The sequence below is a fragment of the Vicia villosa genome, linkage group LG1 (genome assembly GCF_029867415.1).
Source record: "Vicia villosa cultivar HV-30 ecotype Madison, WI linkage group LG1, Vvil1.0, whole genome shotgun sequence".
Lineage (NCBI taxonomy): Eukaryota > Viridiplantae > Streptophyta > Magnoliopsida > Fabales > Fabaceae > Vicia > Vicia villosa.
The window spans coordinates 251,607,704-251,631,106 of NC_081180.1; the positions used below are offsets into that span (position 1 = coordinate 251,607,704).

The 23,403-nt window shown below is 33.6% G+C and overlaps 2 protein-coding genes across 2 annotated transcripts; one reads left to right on the forward strand and one right to left on the reverse strand.

Annotated features, from left to right (window-relative positions):
• Positions 1-7,402: 7,402 nt before the first annotated feature.
• Positions 7,403-8,615, forward strand: LOC131599191 (uncharacterized). Its single transcript, XM_058871642.1, has 2 exons — positions 7,403-7,700; positions 7,783-8,615. Exons 1-2 carry the CDS (start codon positions 7,403-7,405, stop codon positions 8,613-8,615), a joined length of 1,131 nt encoding a protein of 376 aa, XP_058727625.1.
• Positions 8,616-18,333: 9,718 nt separating this feature from the next.
• On the reverse strand, positions 18,334-21,838 carry LOC131645186 (serine hydroxymethyltransferase 7-like). Its single transcript, XM_058915849.1, has 4 exons — positions 20,471-21,838; positions 19,553-19,955; positions 19,205-19,306; positions 18,334-19,099 (listed from the first exon to the last, which is right to left on the reverse strand). The coding sequence occupies exons 1-4, from the start codon at positions 21,500-21,502 to the stop codon at positions 18,876-18,878; spliced, it is 1,761 nt and encodes a 586-aa protein (XP_058771832.1). The 5' UTR covers positions 21,503-21,838; the 3' UTR covers positions 18,334-18,875.
• Positions 21,839-23,403: the final 1,565 nt, after the last annotated feature.

The following is a 23,403-nucleotide window of genomic DNA, read 5'->3' on the forward strand; positions in this document are numbered from 1 at the left end:
CACGCAGCCAGTGTTACCTGCAAATCTTTATCTCTAATGACATAGCCCAATGTCATAACATTATCCATTAAGCATCCAGCATCAACCTGCACTATGAAACGGACACGTGGACTCTCACCAACCTCCATACACTCAATGATTTTTCTCTTGGCACACAACTAGGGACTGACTCTATTAAACTTTACCATATGATCCATAACGTCCTTCGCCACTTCTTGAGGACTCGAAGCTTTATTAGAAAAACACACTCATTCTTATTTTTACAAATTCTCCACATGGTAGTACAAAAAAGTTGAACACCAAAAGGCGTCCTTTAGATCAAGCCTTTTTTCCAACCACTTGAATGGATCAGAGTTAGGTGAAATGTGAAGTCCCAAGGGGGGAGAACTAGACTATCTTAGCATAATGGCAATCTAGGGAAACATGTTGTAAAGTTTTAGGGTGATCATGACAGAAGGGGCAAACCAGTCATTCAATTCTTCTTGGAATGCTAGCTATCTGACTTGCTTCCCAAGGTTTAAACAAGTCGTTCATAATGTTTCTTTTCCAACAAGCCAAATCATAGTCTACTAAATATGAGACTAGAGCCTCCTAATCTACGCATCTACCTGCACTGATCACTTTAAAGCTATCATTCTTCGGGAGACAATTATAGTTCTAGACCTTAACTTTAGTTCCATCACCTATCACCCATCGAGATCCAGCCATAACCACCTCCCTCGAGCAAAGGATGTTTCTCCAAACATAGCTTGGCGCATAACCTTACTTGGCATCATGAATTGAACATCTAGGGAAGTACTTACTCTTTAGGCCTTATACGAGAAGCGAGCTTCTACCAGTCTGGATTCTCCAAAAATGCTTTCCTAGTAAGTTCAAATTGAAATCTAATATTCCTCTGAACCCCATTCCACCATCACCTTTAGCCACATCAAGTTTCTCCCAACTAACTCAATACAATTTCCTTTCTCCTTCTCTAGATCTCCTTCAGAATTTGGCCATCATACTCTTTAATTCTTTGCACACTCCTTCCGGGATTCTGAAGCAACTCATAATATACAAAGGGATTGTTTGGGCAACAACTTTAATGAGAATCTCTTTTCTGGCCCGAGACAAACCTTCCTTTTTTGGATCTACCAAACAGAACTGGAAGACCTGAGTATCTCGAATGAGATTGCAATGTCTTAACACACATTGATAGGAAGTTAATCCTATCAAAACTATAATCTAGGGTTTGTAATAGAAAAGGGGAAGAACACTAAAATTAAAGGACTTAAAATAGAAGATAAACATAAACTTTGATTTCTTTGATTCTTGATACCTAATGTCTCAATGAGACTACAATATATAGTACTTCTAATGATACTAAACTTAAAGGCTCAAACACTACTAAAAGCCCAATTCTACCAAACATTCAAAATACAATAATAACTAACATTATATTACTAATTAAAATATCTAATTGCACCTCCTATCATTGCCGCGGGATTCACTTGAACCTTGTCCTCAAGGTTCTAAAATGCTACATTAACTAACAATAGGAATTCAATAGGACTTATAACACTATTTGTTCCATAGAAGACTTTTTTTTTTTTGGTTCAGCTTCTAAACATTGGAGTATAAGTTATGTGATAAGAAATGCTGCTCCTAATGGATATTGTTGATCCAATATTGGATCCATTATCTTTTTGAGCTTCTTTTTGTCATGTAGAGATCCCTTTGTGAAATCCACCAAATTCATCTCATTTGCTAGCCTATTTGGGGCTGCATAACATTTCTGCAGTAGACCTGTTAACATTTCTAAAAGAACAGCACCAAATCCATACATATCACTTTTCACATAAAGATGACTTATAGCCATGTACTCAGGGGCTGCATAACCATAAGTCCCCATGATCCTTTTGGTTACATGTGAATTACCATTGACATCCCCATCAAGCAAAATGTTGGAGGATTTGAAGTCCCTATAAATAACAGACTTTTCTGCAGTATGCAAAAAATACAATCCTCTAGCAGCTCCTATAAATATCTTCATCCTTATTTCCGAAGATAGGATGAAGATCATGCCTTCCCATCCATTGTATTTCATGCATATAGTGATGGAATCAACAGCAATTATTTGAGATTGAAGGAACTTCTGTGTTGGAAAATTGAAGTAAAGTGAAAGAAATTGAGGAATTACTAAAAATGCAAAACTTCTAGCAAGATCAATCATATCTTTCTGTTTGCCAAGAAGTTTCAAAACCGTAGTAGCAAAAATATATATCGGCAATAGAAATAAACTCGTCACAATTAAAATTATCCGCGAACGTTGCATATAAACACCCAACAATTGAATCTGTCCAGCTCCAAAAACTTGACCGTAGAGAGTCTCTGTCGCACTCCCCTTACCTGATGCTAGGAATGAATTGGAAACAAGAAAACCCAATGAGTTAAACGGAATTGGAATTGCACAGGAGGGCGGAGATATGAGCATGTGACGCAAGTTTTCTGCAAGCAATAGCGGACGGAGTCGGATTTCCACTGGCCGCCGCAATTCATTAGTTATCACTTTAGAATCTGGCGGTTTTGGTGGAATCCCCAGCTTTTCTGTATGCATTATAATCAGTCGAAGAGTTCTGAGAGAGGGAGGCAAAAGGTTCCATGTGTAGTTTCTCATCTCATGACTTTGCAAAATAGATGAAGGCATTTTAACAAACAAGTGGAGGGCGACAATTGAGAACAAATTGTTGGCGTACCTTTGGAATTTACTTTCTCCACAATACAAAAACCCAGCAAAAATCTGATCCGGTGGTTTCGGCGGAATTGCAAAATCAGCATCATCATGAAACCCTCTGTCGTTGATTTGAGGCTCTCCCACAAAAGGTATTAAAGATTCAACATCTATGATTTCTGTGTAAACACTTCGATCAGGTGGTTTCGACGGCGGCTGTGGTGGAGGATTGAAAGCATGATTGCTGAATTTCGTATCTTCTTTCATGAAGATGAAGCTCTCACGTTGTATACTACAAATGGAGGGTGCAGTACCAATTTGTAGAAGGGCACTTGAGATTATCTTCTTTGAATCGCAGTCTAGGGATTTTGGCGTAATCTCCAAATCACAGTCCCGGATAAAACCCCAATCCTTGAAATTTGGTTCAACCATGGAAGATGCTGGTTTTGTCGACGTCAGCGGTGCTAAGGGTGATTTCTTCTCTTTCAACATGACGGAAGACGTTAGAGAAGGGGGAGATTTCATTGTTGAATCAGCGTCTGGAGGTTTTGGGGGAACTGAAAAGTTTGCATCATCCCGAAACGCATTTACCTTGAAGGGGGCATTGGCCATGAACATTGATGAAGAATCAAAGACTGATGTGAGTTGAGTTGTGTGATCGAAACTTGATGGTTTCTCCGTTAACGATGATTTTTGAAGGAAATCTGTGAAATTAGATTTTGCAAGTACTGGTTCTACCTCAGTAGGTGTAGGAAATACCGACTCCTCTAAGAACAAAATTTGAGATTCTTGTAGAGATGTTTTGTTCTGTGAGTTGTCAAACTCCTCAAAAAAATTTGAGAAATCTGCATCTACACTTTGCTTCATAAAAGATGATGACTCTTCAATCGGTTCCTCTTCCTCATCCAAAAGTGGTAAAATTTCTCGCCATTCAGGTTTGAAGTGCCAAAGAAAAGGATGAATAAATGATTCCCAGCTTGCCATTAGATGAAGGTGAGACCATTGAAGCCACCATTGTAGAGGAGGACCTTGCAACGCAGAGACAGCCATTAACAATTTTGACGCTGATGATATTCCCGTTTCAGCAAAGAATTTGTCAATGTCAAGCACCCATCCATAAGCATCATCCTCGCCGCTAAACACTGGAATGGCCATTTAAATTGGAAGAATGAGATCGAAAATGAAAGCACCAATTGATAGGAAGTTAATCCTATCAAAACTATAATCTAGGGTTTGTAATAGAAAAGGGGAAGAACACTAAAATTAAAGGACTTAAAATAGAAGATAAACATAAACTTTGATTTCTTTGATTCTTGATACCTAATGTCTCAATGAGACTACAATATATAGTACTTCTAATGATACTAAACTTAAAGGCTCAAACACTACTAAAAGCCCAATTCTACCAAACATTCAAAATACAATAATAACTAACATTATATTACTAATTAAAATATCTAATTGCACCTCCTATCACACATCCTGTTAGAGATCGTTTCTATGACAATTTCTAGCACATTTCAACTAAAATAGACTTATGACTTCTCAAAATTAACCATTTGTCCTGGAGATGTTTTTGATCAGGTAAGAATTTCCATGATTTTTTCAGCTTCAATGATGTTTGCCCTTGAAAAAAGCAGGTTACCGTCAGCAAAGAAAAGATGCGAGATATTTGGAGCCCTTCTCGCCACTTGAATGCCATGAATATTTATGGTGTTTATAGCCTATCATATTATATATATATATATATATATATATATATATATATATATATATATATATATATATATATATATATATATATATATATATGGTTGGCAAGAGTTTATGGAAAATATCAAACGAAACTTGTGTAACAATTCTATATTTGACAAGAGTCTTGCTTTTCTTACACCAGTTTTCCATACACACACTGTATAATATTAAAAAAAATGACCTGGCACAGAAACCAAAGCAAATACATATTATTAAAAAGGTTAAATACGTTTTTAGTTCCTATAAATATGTGACCCTGCATTTTTAGTCTCTATAAAATTTTTCTTCAAAGAATGGTCTTTATAAAATTATTATGCACCTAGTTTCAGTTTCTACTATCAAACCGATGTGTATTTTAGAATGATTATTTTGCAGACATGTTCATAATATTTTTAAATGAAACTCAAAATTTAATTTCTAAGTTGAGATTTTCTTTACTTTTATCGTTATTTTTTGAAATTTGAAAAATTCATATTTAATTTTTCTCTTTAAAAAGAACCTTGGTAAATAAATATTTTACAATATTCTAAACATATATAAAAAAAATATTCAAAAAAATTAAAAAGTAATTAAAGAGTTTTTAAAATTTTAGAAAATAGCAAAGACTGAAATTGCATGCATAAAATTTTTAAAAGAATCATTTATTAAAGGAAAATTTTATAGAAACTAAAAATTACATGATTGTATATTTATAGAGATTAAAATCATATTTAACTCTATTAAAAAATTGACATTAATACGGTGTGTAGTGTTAGAAAAGAGTGTAGACATCTATTTTCTCATTTGACGATACCATATTAACTAGACCTTCCATCCTTAAAATCTAGTGAGTGTGGATAATGATCTTCCATATTAATACCATATGTCAGATGCACATATATGTCTTTCTACGTGTACCTTCAAAAATTTTCATGAGATTCCCCTCTATATTATTAAAGTGACCATGGAAACAATTATGAACAACATATGCAATTGAGATCCTTGGCACTGTTCTTTGTTATTCTTTCATTCACCCAAGCAATAATGAAACTGTCATTTTTCGGCGGTATGACATGACTATTCTAAAAGCAATTCTTTTATAACATAATTGGTTTCATTTTCGGCAGAGTCAAACATAGATTTTTTTACCTTTATGCCACAAAAATGGAATAAATATACCATAATGCCACAAACTGAAATTAAATAACCAATATGCCACACTTTTACTTGTGGTTCGGCCAGGGGTGGGACGGACGGATGAAGACAAATTTCACGTAGTTTGGGTCCGGCCAGGGGTGGGCCGGACGCTAACTACACCCTTTTTTTTTTGTTTTTTTTTTATTTTTTATTTTTAATTTGATATAAGTGAAGAGATTAATTATAAAAAATGGTTTTTTTATTATAATATAATTATATTCAATTAAATATAATAAAAAATATTATAATATAATTAAAATTAATTATTTGCCAATTGATTTATTATTATAAATAATAATTAAAATATAATAAAATTTAATAAAAAACAATATAATATATTTCCAATATTTATTTTATTCAATACATAAACACGTACAAGAAAAAAAAGCCTATTTTTTTTTGGGCTTTGGTTGGACCATATGGCCCCCAGTGAGACATTTTTTGGGTTTCTTTGCTCTCTTACCCTTACCTAACGGTTGCTCAATGTCTGGTGGAGGTTGCCTTTGTGGAGAATCGTCGCTTGAAAGTTCATCGTTTTGATGCGACGGACCATCATTCATAAACATCGCCAGTTGTTGTGGAGATATTGTCGGTAAATTTTCGAGTACTTGATCATCACTAATGTCAATGAATGGTTGAGTAGAAGCTACAAAGGTTTGTGGCACATTTGATGACATGTCTGGATAGTAGACATTTGTGGTGTCAAAGGTATGTTGTGGTTGGGAGAGTGAAAGCGGTTGAGATTGGGAGTATGATTGGTCGAAGTCGGGTTGAGGGATTGGGGTGTTATGTAGCGGTGGTCGAAGTGTTGATTGTTGATATTGTTCTTGGTGATAGTAGTAGTTTGTTTGGGGGGTTGAGGTGTAAGGGGTTGGAATTTGAGATGGTGTGGCAAAAAATGTGTGTTGTTGTGTGGTTTGAGTGTGTTGGTATGTTTGTGGAAAGGAAGAAGTTTGTTGTTGGAATTGTGTTTGTTGGAATTGTGTTTGTTGGAATTGTGTTGTTGGTTGGAATTGTGGTGTTGTTTGAAATTGTGGTGGTGGTTGGAATTGTGGTGTTTGTTGGAATTGTGGGATTTGTTGATGAAAGGTTGTTTGTGGGGTTGATGTAGAGGAAGGATAATAACGAGGGTCTGCCAAATACGTTTCTTTCGACAAATATAACAATGGAATATTTCTTAACCATTGCATATAATCATCGGTGTGTCGTAAAGTAGTACTCAACTCACCTGTCATTATTAAGTTTCTTCTACCTTTCCACTCATTGTTCTCGTGAATGTTCACATGTCGATAATTACAATCCTTTACATCATTCTTCGTCACCAAGTGATGATCTCCAAGACACCTCGGGGGTTGAGGGATGTTTTGCGTAAAACCAAATTGAAGCCTAACCCTGTCGGCGTGATGCATTTCCACAATATGAAAACAGATAATATATGTAGTTGCACTCCACGCTCGAGCTTCTCGTTGAGTGCGATGAGGATATTCTTCGTAAGGCCTCCACAAAAACTGTAAGACATAAATAAATATAAGAGTCGTATTCAAGTAAATGAAAGATTTAGTATATGGCTTGGAAAATAACTTACATCTCCTTGGACCATGTGATCCAAAATGAAACGAAGGAAGTCAGTTGGGTGATAAGATGATATTCCATCGTCTATTTTGGGCTTTTCAACCTTGCATCCATGGTTTTGCCTATTGCAAGCCAATTGTTCAAGTCGACGGAACATGGTTGTATGGAAGGTACAAAGGGACATTGTTGATGGCTGTGGCGCAGGATGGGAATGGTAACATTTTTCCAATTGCTTTCGCTATTGTCGAGGGTGAAACCAAGGATGCTTGGAGTTTTTTCCTTCGTAATCTAAGAATCCATGTGACACCCCAACCCAATCTATGCCTAATATCATACAGACATCCATCGATTAAAGGTGCCTACGATGATCCTGCAAATGGATGGCAAAATCCTCCGTCATCACATGTCTATTGCATAAGGCATATCGCGCAAAATTTTATGCGTGCGATTAGAGACAAAGAACTACGTAAAAAACTCGTCAACATGGGTAATAGTCTGGTTGATATTTATGAAGTAAATTTTTCAAATTCACTTTGTCGGTTTCTTGACATGTTTATTATTTGTGACAGGATATGCATTGACGGAGTCAACGTACAATTACTATAGAATCGAAATTCGTCAGACAAATAGAGATGCTATGGAGTGGATTGAAAATATCCCCAGGGAGAAGTGGGCAAGGGCGTTTGATAGAGGGCAACGATGGGGACACATGACGACTAACCTTGCAGAAGCAATGAACTCTGTGCTAAAGGCTACCAGAAATCTTCCAATAGCGTCTTTGTTTTCGGCCACATATTTTCGGATGGGAGCATTATTTGGTCAACGCGGACATGAATGGACAAAGAGGTTGACATCAGGCCAGACTTTTACAGACAAGTGTATCAAGGGGATGACTGAAGAGGTCAACAAAGCAAGCAGTCATAATGTTTACCAGTTTGACCGGGAGAGGTTCTATTTTATGGTGGCCGAAAGAATAAACCGCAACGATGGTCGTCCAACTGGTACTTACGGTGTTGATCTACGAAAGCGAACATGTGATTGTGGAAAATTTCAAGCGTTCCATTTGCCTTGCTCACATGTGATTGCAGCATGTGAAAGTATACGCCAAGACTACACCATTCACATACCCGACGTGTTCAAGATACAACATGTTTTTAAAGTCTACCAACAAAGCTTCCAGATCCTCCCACATCAAGACAATTGGCCTCAATATAGAGGGCCTACTCTTTGTCATGACGAAACTATGCGTAGGAAAAAAAGAGGCCGCCCTAACAGTACTCGGATTCGAACCGAAATGGACGACGTGGAAAAGGAAAAGAGAATGTGTGGGATATGCCGTGAGGTTGGCCATATCCGAAGTAAATGTCCAAATGTATCAGGCCCGTCCAATAGGCCTCCTTAATGTTTACTTCAACTGGCTTTATTTAATGTTTACTTCAACTAGCTTTATTTAATGTTTACTAAAACTAGCTTTATGAATGTAATATAATGTTTTTTTAATTGAGTTTGCAACCATCAATGACTAAAACAACATTTCACATTAAACATAACTAAAACAACATTTCACATTAAACATAACTAAAACAACATTTCACATTAAACATAACTAAAACAACATTTTACATTACCAATACAACATTCAATGACATCGAAATAAAGACCGCTACAAATAAAACAACCACACATGAAACACTTAAAACGACCATCAACACAAACATATTCTAAGAGATTACAACCATCAACACAATATCGTGTGGTCCTAGCATCATCATAAGGACACCAGCGTCATTTTTTATGGCTCTCCAAGAACGAGTTACTACTCCATTTGGGCCTTTCTCTGTGACCTGCCTTTCAATTTTCCTTATCTTTTCACCCTCAAGAATGTTTTCGTCTAACCATCCTATCAAGTGCCTCTGTAGATGCTCGAAAGTTTGAGTGTTCCATAGTTTGATCTTCAACGGAGGCTTTGTTGCTGAAAAAAATAATGTTGCATCTCTCTTCATAGGTGGAAACGTTGGAAGGGGTTCCTCAGACATCTCCAATAGTAACACTATACCTTCAATTGCAACTGATGTGATTGAAAATGTGGTTGTACAGTCTTATTTATAGGCAAAAAAATAATAATAAAATATATGCCCTCGTCCATCTATTGGCCGAACCCACACATGTTCGTCCATCTATTGGCCGAACCCACAAATGTTCGTCCATCTATTGGCCGAACCCACACATATATTTTAATTATTATTTATTATATTTTAATTATTATTTATAATAATAAAATAAATATTGGCAAATGTATGTTTTTTTAAATATATTATAATGTTTTTTATTACATTTTATTATATTTTAATAATTATTTATAATAATAAATCAATTGACAAATAATTAATTTTAATTATATTATAATATTTTTTATTATATTTAATTGAATATAATTATATTTAATTATATTATAATAAAAAAACATTTTTTTATAATTAATCTCTTCACTTATATCAAATTTTTTATTTAATGTATTTAATTTAAATTTTAATGTTTTTTATTTAATTTTATTGTTTTTTAATCTTTAATTAAAATAAAATATCAATTATAGACTTTAATAATCATTTAAATAAAAAAAACAAAAAAAAAAAAAAAAAATGGCCCAGTTAGCGTCCGGCCCACCCCTGGCCGGACCCAAACTATGCAAAAAATCCTTCACCTGTCCGTCCAAGGGGTGGCCGGACCCAAACAAGGAAAGTGGCATATTGGTCATTTTTTTTCACTTTGGGGCATTATGGTATATTTTTTTCGTTTTTGTGGCAGTACAGTAAAAAAATCTCAAACATAATTGGTTTCAATTCTTTTATGACATGACTTTTATAAAAGCAATTCTTGTTTGGATACTTTTCCAGAATTAATTTTCTTTCTCCAAAAGCAATTCTGGTAGAAGCTACAATTTCTAACTTTGTGTTTAGATTGACGGTAAACATAATTGATTCTAACATAAATGAGTTTGGTAGAATTGATTTTAACATAATTGAGTTTAGCAGAATTGATTTATGTTTGGATACATTTATATAAAAGTGAGTTGAACAATAAATTTCAGTGTAAAAATTACATAGAATCAATTCTGGAGGTAGAAGCTACAAATTATAGCTTTAATTAGAATCAATTCTAGTGGCAAAATCAATTCTATTTTTGATAAAACAAACACCTCATAATCACTCAAAATCAATTCTGGAGATAGAAGTTACAAATTATAACTTCAAGTAGAATCAATTCTAGAGGTAGAATCAATTCTACTTTTGATAAAACAAACACTTCAAAATCACACAGAATCAATTCTACACCTCTAGAATTGATTCTGGGTCTTCCAAAAGTCAATTCAAATATACTATAAGTTTAATAGAATTAATTCTATATTTATTGTAATTTATTTGTATTAACTCCTCTTAATTTTCCTTCTTTAATTTTCTTCAATTACTCATTCTCTTCTTGATTTCTATTAGAATTTATTACCATTTTAGTTAATTATACATTCAAAATCAATTTTGATAAAATTATTCAAACAACATTAATTCATAACAATCACATCTATATCTATATTATTGTATCCAAACATAAATCAATTATGTTAAAATCAATTCTAACAAAATAAATTCTCTCAAATCAATTTTGTTCATCGTCAATTCAAACATGTTTTTAAAAACTACAATTTCTAACTTTTAAGGTTAGTAAGAATCAGTTTCACATTTATTATATTTTAGATGTTACAACTTCTTTTAATTTTCCTTCTTTACCATCTTTAAGTCTCATTAATTGCTTCTTCCCTCTTTACTTTATATTAGAATTTAGGGTTAAATATGTTATTGGTCCTCATAAATATAGTTATTGTCAATTTTAGTCCCTCTAAAATTTTCCTTCAAAGAATGATCACTCTAAAAATTTTCATCCGCACAATTAATCTCTGACGTTAAATGCCTCTAACGAAGGATGACGTGGCATGACTGGTGGAATAAAATATTTTTTTTACTTGTTTTTTTCTGTTTTAATGGTGATACACGTGTACTTATTTTGAGGAGTAAGTTATTTGAATTGGAAAGTAATATACAGAGAGAAACCTTAATTTCTCAAATACTCTCAGATGTCCCTGGTCATACTTTTGTCACCATTGAAATCTAATATATTTCATGTTCAAGCTCCATTGATAGTTGTGATCCCAACTGATTATGTTGCATTCTGAAAGTTGTGGTCCCAATAACATTGAAGATGTCTCATATTGAAAGTTGTGGTCCCAGCTACGTTTTGTTCTCCGAAGATTTCTATTTTGCAAATTTGTGGTCCCAAGTTAGTCCCACATGTGATTTCGTTTGATGTATTTGTGGTATTTCAATTCGTTTACGATATCCAATTTCGTTTGATTCTTTAAATTTTCTCTGTCCCACTTAGTTATAGGATTCTACATTGTCTTTGTCGTGTTGAATGTAAACATCTAGGGTTTTGACACGTGAGTGGTTGTTATTTGTGAATGTAATGTCAAATTTACATTATTTCATATTTGCAATGTACAGTATGTGGGGTTATTTCAAGTGGTATTTTTCACAAAGGGTGGTTTTGTAAAGGACCTAGAGTTAAAGTATAATGGTGGAGATATTTATGCTTTCGGTGGGTAAGATTCAGATTTTGGTCCTTCTTTGAAGATCATGACATAATTATGGGGATGAACTCAGCCTTTAACGTTGATGGTGTAAAAATATGGTCGAAAATGAAGAGGGTTGTCTTGAAAAGGATATAAAACCATTTAGAAATGATGAGGATGCATCTATGTTAGCTTTGTTTGCTGAGAAGAATAACTGTAATGTTAAAATATATACAGAGCCCAAATTATCTACAGGTGAGTTGACTTATATGGAGAGGTTAATAGAGAAACAAAATGGACATGAAAGTGTTGAGGACGATGCTGAGGAGAGTGAATCAAGTGAAGAGTCTATGAATAGTATACACTTTTATAAAAATGAAGAAAATAGAATGCATAATTTATAAGCGGCCCATTATATATATATATATATATATATATATATATATATATATATATATATATATATATATATATATATATATATATATATATATATATATATATATATATATATATATATATATATATATATATATATATATATATATATATATATATATATATATATATATATATATATATATATATATATATATATATATATATATATATATATGCTAACGAGTGCCCCTGAAGCACTCTTTAAGTGATCAAAGTGGTAAGTTTTCTAAAAAATGCGTGTATTCAAAACATTGAAAATGCATTGAAAATTAAAATATTGACTTTTGTAAATAATATTCTCTTTATTTAATATCATTAAAGAGTTTCCTGAAGGAATTGAGAGAGAGAGAGAGATGCTCTTCCTTCTATCTAGAAAACTTTTTCCCAAACCTCTAGGGTTTGGTGGTGTCTCCCCACCTTCATAGTGGTCATCTCCCTCCACCTTTATGGTGGTCACCTCCTTCTATTTCGAGAGAACTTTCCTCTTTATCCATCTTCCTTCTCATGTCCTAATAACTAAGCTTCTCACTGGAATCTCCCTCTCTCCACCACTACCAACCGTCAAGTTTTTTTTCTTCTTTTGCGGCCGCCACCGGAGCCACCACCACCAAGAAATGACAAGTTAGATATGGGTTTTCTGCACATCTGAAACGCGACAACGACGAAAGCATCTCTCTTTACGGTAGCTGTAACACCCCAAGTTCTACCCGAAAATATCATGCGGAAAATATCAGAGTATTTAAAATTTCAAACAACAGATTGGAGTATCACATATCAACTTAAAACTTCAACTTGTATGTCATTTAATAATGATACATAGCATTCGAATAACTATCAGCCTTATTCAACTCAAAGAACTTGGAAGTATAACAAGTACTCCATATTATTCAACTTGAATTCAACGGTTATAATGACAACAACTAAAACATTAATAACATAGAACAACAATGTAAACAACCCACCGAGTGCTACGTATCAGAGCGACACACCAACAGGACTCGATGAAGCTACAAACTTCCACAACTATACTTGAGTACCTGCCCATTTCCCATGGTAGGGGAAACATCAACAAAAAGGGTGAGATATCAAACTATATAAATAGGATCATGATAAATCATATATTAGGTAAAGAATATAAATGAATCACCGCCTTACACAACATCAACATAAACAGCACAAAGAATATCATCAATAAATAGTCATGATATCAACATATAAACATATTCAACAAGTCATCATGTAAGCATCTTCAACAACTCAACATATCAGCATCACAAGGCATAAACGCCAACTTCAACCAACAACAACTGACAATGACTCAAATGCGACTTCACTATGCATATGCAAATGTGTGCGACTCGATGAACCGAACATCACACAACAAGTCACAACACTTCATATTCACATCGATTATATATATACTTCGTTTACTTCGCAAGCCAAGTCATGATACATCACAAGTATAAATCACAAGTATAAATCACAATTCTAGTCCCAAAACATCACAGCAAATAAGTCATACATCTAATCATAAAACATCACATATAAGTCACACTAGACATATTCAGTTAATCGCATTCACGAGTATTGATATCATCATATTATTCATAAAATCATCAATTCACATCTTCACATACTTCCATCACTTAACAAGTCATGAAATACAATCACGATATAGTCACAAAACTTCACAACTATGAATCATATAAGACACATGGGACATGACTCATGTATATGCATGTGGTACCAATCAGAGCTTCATCCCCCGTCACCAATTGCCCAAAGAGGCACAAGACATAAGCCTTCCTCACTAATTTGCCAATCCAAACCGTCACAGAGTATGCATATGAAATGTGACTCGACAAACAAGACATATACAACATACTCATCACAATCACACATCGTCACGAGGCATACGCCTATATCACTGATAATTACCAATTACTAGAGGTAATTCAACGTCACAAATAATCTTCCATCTTCACAAAGTAACAAAATCATCATGATATCATCATGCTTCGGTATATCACGACAAACATATAACTTCACATTTTAACAAAATCATCACAACATCATCATCATCATTTACTTCACAAAATATTCGTCACAAGGCACACGGCCATATCACAATTATCACTGATCATAAAAGGTAATAACACTTCACACATAATACAACAACTTCATATAAAAACGGAACAATTCCGACAATTCACCTACTCAACGGTCGATGCCATTAGCAAAATAATCACAAAGATATTCACAATAAATCACAATTTCGGTCAAATTCTCAAAATAATCTTAGTATGCCAATTTATCAAGTAAATTGAATCAACCTCCAATTAACATTTAACTAAATTAGATATCATGTTAATTATCAAAACGATATCATTGGCATATCAATATATTATTCTCAACGTAAATAGTCAACCAAAAACACAATTATGGTCAAATTCTCAAGATACCGTTATTTACCGATAAACCGAATAATTTATCAAAGTCTAAGTATTTTCCAATTAAATAGACTCATTGAAATTAATTCAACTATTAATTAAATCAACGAATTAATAATCATATTATATTAATTTCAATTCTATTATATTTTATTCCTAAAATATGTGTTAATTCCCATCACAAAACCAACATTTATTTATAAAGAATATTTAAATCAAACACAATTTCTACCGATTCGTAAAATATCACAATTTCAACAAAATAACATCACCATGTTAATCTACTAATTAAACCTAGCTACCACGTATATTTTTATCAAATTGTGGACAACTAATTATACAGTTTAATTCAGCTATTTCGGTCAAACGGAACTGTTTTGAATTACACTTTGTTCCATTAGGATACTGTGCTTCTGCTGTTTTCAATTATTTTCATTTTCATGGCTATCGTTCTATGTCCATTTATATTATACTATTATATATATTAGGTGCCATAGGAACAAGGTGGAAACAAAAGAAAGTAACAATTATATGGCATAGTAGGCACAAATTGTAACAATTATATGACATAGTAGGCACAAATTCCATTAAAATAAAATAGAACTATTTAATATACCAACTTATTACTCAATGACTTATATTTTCGGTCTAATCTTAATTACTCAGAAAATTTCCAAAATGCTAAATATTAGTTCATTATTATTTCTAATACTAAAAATATTAAAATTTTCCGGTTAAATATCGATCCGCTATCTCGAAATAATACCGACTAAATCGTCCCAAAATGCGAAAATTTCAATAAACATCTCAATAAATAAATAATAATATTTTTAATATTATTCTTCCGACTATCCGACTTTAACTTAATAAATCTAAATACGCCTCTTAAAATAATACCAACCATCCAAATTCGACTAAATTCAATATTTAAATCCTTTAATAATTTAATTAACAATTAATTAAATTTGGGGCGTTACAGTAGCTTCTCCTACAACCTTGATGCCCAGAAGTTTTCATCCACCACTGAAGCCGTCATGGTTATACTGTTTGAAAATACTAACATAGATGTTTCATGTTTGATTCATTTTCTCAAATTATGTTCTGTGATTTTGTGTTTTAGTAGTAAATGATGCACTATTGGTGTTTGACAAAATGACTCAAAAGAGTTTTGCGGCTTGTAGTATGATTATGTGTTCTATTGGCATTTCATAGTGATTGAGGAAATTTATGGATTCAACATTCATTTCATAACTATCTCTAGTCATCTATTAATTTGTAAATACTAAAAAAGGTTGGGCGATTTTGAGGTCTAAGAATGTCGACAGATACAAACACAAGTCAAAGTAATCATCCTTAATTGGATTTAAAAAAAGACTATGGAGTCTCACTTCCAAATTGTCGTTGTTGGTATTTGCAGGAGAGTATATTATTGGCTGATATGTTATTATTTTTGGTTTGGTTGTGTCTTAACTTTTGAAAATTCTATGTATAATATCTCTTATGACTATGTAGTATTTTCTCTTAGAATTATTTTAAAGTTATGTATAGAGTATGTTCCATTTCAATTGTCTCATAACATCATTCTTATTTGTTTGCATATTAATGAAGTTGCATTTTCTATCCAAAAAAGAAAAAACACCCCTGAAAAATTCGTTAGCATGATCCATTTAAACAACAGTTTTTATTTTTTCAACCCAACAATTAGAAAGGTCATGAGAAGCCAAATGATCAATTTGTCAGGAAAATTAAAAAAAAATTAGGTGCAAGAGAGGTGGCCATAAAGGTTCCTTTAGAAATAATTCATAATGGCTCTCCAACCCTATAGACTCGATGATGACCTCTTAGCCAAAGGTCAGAATTGATATAGACCTTATAATGTTACCAAAATAGGTTAACTCTTTTTTTCCTCAAATGTCCCCAAAATCTTACAAACCTTGTTGCTGTGATGATTAGTTGTTGTAATGAATGACAATTGAGAATGATGATTCAATATAAGGACCACATTAAGTCATGAACAACTTCACATCCTAAACTCCTACTACCACCCTACCACTCAAGGTATATCTTTCATGATGATATTGTATATGGACCACCCAAAATAGTAATTTATGAATGCTATGTCATCTCTATTTCAGTCAACAGATGTATGATTGAGACGCTTATCCCTTGACATAATTTCATATTAAGTTAAGATACATATTATTTTTGTATATATACTTACTTCTAATTTAGTTTCAACAACTACAAAAACAAAAGTATTAGTTTCAACTAGCACAGGGTAGGTGTCTCGAAGTATATGTTATATTTAAAGTTGTTTTCTGTCATTTTTCTAAAGATATGTGATTTTTAGAGAGACAAATAGAGAAATTCTTAGGGAGTTCTCTAATCCTAAAAATCGAAAGATCATTACAGGTTATCTAGGCTTGGTAAACACTTTTAAATATCTTGAGATTGAATGATATGTGTATTAAGAGGATGAGAGGCTTAGTCACAAATAGGAAGAAATTAAGAAATGTTTTCATGGACTTGTTGAGCTGATTACTTGTAACTCATTTGCAATTTCTTTTTGTGATCTTGATTGGAAGTGTAATCTCTTATGATTATCCTTCATTTAATTGGTAGATTGCTTATTTCTTGAGGCTATGTAGATTTATTGTCATTGTTCTATGTGCCATAATAAGCGCACAAATTAAATGATTTTTCATAGCACATGTAGTTTTTAAAAAGAGCCATGATCTTCCTAATTTATTGTACATATGAGATTGGTTATGTTTTAGTTATAACAGTAGCTTCTATGATATTGTTTCACACTTTGTGTAGTAAAATACACAAGGATCACCTAATTGGAAACTTACAGAGAAGAACTATGCAAGTTCCTTCATTTTTATCACCAAAACCTCCCCTTCAAGTACATTGGCATTCTGATGGAGGTGAATCTTTGCCTTGAATCACTTTGGAACCAATAATTACTTTGAATCACTTAGGTCACATGTTTGTAATATTGATTATTCTCCTCAAAATAAATAAATAACTCCTCTAAGGAAAATGAAAAGAATTCTGCGAGAATTTCCAAACACTTAAAAGTAACAATGATTGTTCTCAATAAATAAATAAATAACTCTTCTATGGAGGTTGAGAATGCATAAAAAATATTATGGGGTATCATTTTACATAGTTGAAGGTTTATTACAGTAAAGGCATACACATACACACTATCATCTCATATTTCCTTCTACACTCCCACCAAACCAAAATATTTACAAGTGATATTCTACACCCACTAGGCACATCTACAAGAAAGACTAATTCAAGTATGCCAACTATTAGCCAAATACTCCTTCATAAAAAATAACTATTTGCCAAATGCAACACCAATCTCTCCAATAAATAATAATAGTAAATGTGGCAAAGCACCAAATTTAATAAATGTATATATATGTATGAACCTAACAGCTCCCTTGAAATCCCCTAGTAAAAGTCAATAAAAATTGCCACACTAACAGAAGTTGAATAAACTCAAAAGAGCTTCTGAAAAATATTTCCATTACCAACTATAATAGAATCATCAAACTTATTTTGAGAAAAATAATTGATATTTTATACAAGGGTGCGAAGCAATCACTTATTTAACACATGAACCTGTATATTTAACAATTAACTCAGCACTGTATTGTTGCTGAAAAAGAGTACAACTATCATATGAAAAAACGGGTAATATGTAGCAAGAATAAACAGGATTACCATTGTTTACACCAAGAAACAGCAGGTAAAAGAATTCAAGGTGACTAACCTTGATCAGATTAATTATTTTCAGCAGATTTCTCAGAAGAATTCTGTTCTCGGTTGGTTGATCAAGAATCTCTGTTCCAACCCCTGTTAGAAGCCAGCTACTTGCTGCATTCGGCAGGAATGGTGTACCCTCAATCAAGGCAGGAACAGGATGCTTGATTACCAAAAGAAATCTCAGTGGTGATTCTCACTTATAGAGCTCATGCAAAAACCTGACAACTGTGTACAACAAAAAGTGGAGAGAAGCTCGACAAAATATCTGCACATCAAGATCACTTGTTTTTGTGACAAGCTGACACAATAACCCACCAGTGTAGCATTTACAAAATATCAATAATGCAACCCACCAGTTGCATTATGTTCAAATGTCATAACCCGGCAACGCAAACTGAGTTGCAAAAGCTTCAACCCGTGCCCGGAGCTCAATAATGTCCCTATTGCTCTCAAGTACCTTATAAATAGCATTCTGCAATTTCCCATGCTCCCTCTGCAGCATGTTGGCAATTTGTGCAGCTCTAAATAGAAAATCAGCCATTGTTTCAAAATCGGCCTCCAAACACCCTCTTGAAGTCATGGCAGGGGTACCTAAGTAATAGAGCATAAAAAATATGTCTCATAAGAATGCTCCACCAATCAAATACCCTGAACATACAAAACATATTAGATTCAAGCATGAAAATCATCGCTTACCTATTCTTACTCCTCCAGGAATAATAGTTCCATTGTCACCATAAATCGCAATTTTATTTAAAGTAATATGACACGCTTCACAGACCTTCTCGTAAAACTTACCTGCAAGCCAAATAAACATAGGTCTTGTTATTACCATATACAGAAACATAAATATCAAACATCACTATTTCTCCAGCTTGAACCATATGATTCGAACATTATTTGTGATCACAGAGCAGCTATCAAACTCAGCCAATGCAAAGAGCAGAAAACATGCAAACTAGATGAGTTTAGTTGGCATGTTAGCACTAAACATACAAGGATGCAATCTCAATATTATAACAATATGACAGGGTAATAAAATACCTGTCAATCCCAAGGGCCTTAAATCCCAAAGTAATAAATGGTTGTCTGTACCCCCAGTTACTAGGCGGCATTTTCTTCTCAATAAAGCACATGCTAAAGCTTGAGCGTTCTTCTTCACCTGCTGCATGTATGCCTTATACTCGGGAGTGGCCACTTGTTTTAACGCAATAGCTAGCGCAGCAATGTGGTTGTTGTGAGGCCCACCTTGCAATGATGGAAAAACAGCAAAATTTATCTTTTCTTCAAAGTCATATTGATCACTTTCATGTCCCTGAATAAGTATCCCTCTTTTCCTTGGTTTCGTTCCCTTTCGGAAAAAAATTATACCACCCCTAGGACCACGAAGACTCTTGTGAGTGGTCGATGTAACAACATCGCAATAATCAAAAGGGTTCACACACTCCTGCAAAGACCATAAAACCGTATTGTTAAAGAAAATGATGAGCATACATCTACAAAAGTGAAAGCATTCCATTAATTAAATATTTCTGCAAAAGGCAATAATTCCACCCATCCAGAAAATGGTCGATGACATTAAAATTAACACGGGCAAAACTTGATTTAGGATTAGCAAAAAATTTAATTAAAACTAGCTGACACCTATGGATCCAAATAGTTGCATCAAGTCACCAAAAATAAGCAGAAATCTGTAGAGTAATAGTCCATGATGCAAACTACTAATCACAATAAAGGGAGACTGCCATTAATTCAAACCAAACTCAATAACTGTTAAGAGTGCAAAATGCAGGTTAACTTTTGGTTTTTATGATGAAATGACGAAGAATCATACAAAATAAATGTAAGAAAAAACAATCACAAGTGCTACAATCCCATAAGCCATAAACAAATGCAATCAGTAACTTCCATGAATGACCACCAACACAATCCGTGACTAAATTTTAAGAGTCAAACACACACCTTGGCTGCAATTATCCCACTAATCTGAGCAATGTCGCCCAATAACACGGATCCGCATTTATCTGCAATGTGTCTAAACCTAGCATAATCCCATTCTCGAGGATAAGAGCTCCCGCCACAAATAAGTATCTTAGGACGAAAATCAAGTGCCCTTTCCTCAAGCTTATCATAATCAATAAAACCCGATTGAGGATTAATCTTGTAAGGTAAACTCTCAAAAAATATAGAAGCACTCGAAATTTTTTTCCCATTCGGAGTATAGTATCCATGACTAGTATTCCCTCCACAAGGAGTATCCAACCCCATGATCCGATCCCCGGGCGACAACAATCCAGTATACACAGCAAAATTAGCAGAAGTACACGAATACGGCTGCACATTCACACCCCAACACTTAGGATCAAGATTAAACGCTTTCAACGCACGCTCACAACAAAGCGTTTCAATCTCATCTATATACTGATTCCCTCCATAGTATCGCGCACCCGGCATTCCCTCAGAGTATTTATTAGTCAAATGACTTCCCAACGCTTCCATCACAGCCCTACACACGAAATTCTCCGAAGCAATCAATTCAATCCCTTTAAACTGACGATTCTTCTCCTTCTCCATTATCGCGAATACATCAGGATCCGCAGACTGCAACGGTTGATCTCCCCACAATCGAACCGCAACCTTCCGCGACTCCAGATCATGATCCACTGAAGCTCTCTTAGTCGCGATGATTGTAGAAGAATCGCAATCCCTTCGTCTTTTCAGACACATAGAATGACCTAGAATCCGAAACTCCTCAACTTCTCTATCATCTTCTTCGTTGATATTCAAATCGGTGTCGATACTCCCGTTCTCTTTCTCCGTCTGCGGTTCCATGAGCTGGAGAGGAACCGTAGGAACCGGATGAGACGGATCGCGAAAACTCGATTCGAGATGAAGCGAAATCGAGTCGTCGGGAATCGGAGGACGGCGAGGCGGTGAAGCGTGGGAAGATGAAAAGGTGAGAGATAAATTGGATTGATGATGAGATAGGTCCATCGAAGATCGAAAAACGGTGGAATGAAATGAAATTGATTAACAACAACAACGAGAACAACAAGAACAAAATTGATGATAGATTTTACAGTTGCAGTGATGGTTGAGTAGAGATTGTGTGGGGAAAATTGAAGAATAGGACATTGAGATTTTGCAGAGAGAGAAGAAATTGAAGAAGTGAGGATGAGGAAGAAGAAGAAGAAGAAGAAAACCCTAACCCTAATGAATAACCCTAATATTAAGAAGAATCGAGTTTTGAAGGGTTGGGGGATGAACCTGGACGCTGATGATGCTTTGCTGTATAAATTTGGAGTGTCGTGTATTTTTCACAAACTTATTTGATATGCAAAAAGAGACACGGTTAATTAATTATAACCGTATGTATGACGCGTTTTTTTCACGAATTTAATTATATGTAATATTTTATATAATCATAATTATATGTCTGTGTTTTTTTCATGAATTTAATTGATATGTAAAAGACACTGTTTTTTAATCAAAATGGTATGTCGTGTTTTTTTTACGAATTTTATTGATATGCAAAAGACACGGTTGATTAATCGAAATGGTATGTTTTGTTTTTTTCACGGATTTAATTGATATGCAAAAGACACGGTTGATTAATCGAAACGGTATGTCGTGTTTTTTTCACGAATTTATTTGATATGTAAAAGACACAGTTAATCGGTATATCATATTTTTTTCACGAATTTAATTATATGTAAACACTCTATCAAACACTCTCTATTTTATTCGTTAAAAGATGTGTGGATCTTACCACTTTATGTGAGACCTATCATTAAATCATTAAATATAATAAAGCAAAAGGAGTTATTTGGCAAGTTTGTCATTTGTCAATCATTTAGAGTGCTTGCTATTTTAAAACTTGTTGTTAATAGTAACCTTTCTATAATTATCTTTAATTATTTTTTAAATATTTTTCTAACTATTTTTTTATTGTTTTAAATTAATTATTCATTATTAATAATTAATTAAATTGGGCTTGGAAACAAACAAATTCTTTGCCGATTCTTCTCCCATTTTGGTTTCTTAAAACAAGCAAATCATTGAGAATAACCAAGTCATTTGTCCACGTCCAATTTGGGGTTCTCAATATAAACCCTAGAATTCCTTATCTGAACACAAACAACAACTTTTCCGGTTCACTTTTAAATGGGTTTCTCCATGCAAACCCTTAAATTATAATTTCTCTTCTATTAATTTCTAATCATCAATGTCATTTCTTCAGTTTCCAAGTAATTTTTTTTCAATTTCTGTTGATTTTACACTTCCAAGTAATACAAATAGGAACAATTTATTCTCCCATTTCACACTTCTTTCGATACTTCCAATTGCAGAAACGTTGAAAGCACCGTTTTATATACCAACACACACAACTTCGAGATTCATTTTCTACTGAATCTCAATGGGATTTCACAATTGTTGCAGCAGGATTTGTAAGCAATTCTTTTTCACACTTTTTCTGTCATTTGTTAATTTTCTTTGTTTCATTTGGTTTTTAGCTGATTTTGGAAATATGAACAGGTAACAAGTTTAATAAGGACGAAGATCGAGTTAAGTTTACTGATAACCTTTTGGAGAAACTATAACTTCACTTTTTCAAGTTACATGTTTAAATATATGATTTCTATTGTTCGAATTGATTTTGGTTTTCTTAAATTCAATTACAAATTTAGTTGCAAGAATGTATATAAATTGTGGGTAATCAGATAAAATATACTAAAAATAGGGGGGTTGGTTGCAATGCTCTTTGAAAAGTGGTTTTTAAGCCGTTTTGATTTTGGATTATGTGATGGAAATTGATTTTGAGGTGTTGTTACAGATACTTGCAGCTGCTTGGTTATCAAAAGGTAGTGGAATATTGGGTTGAACATGTTCTTGGA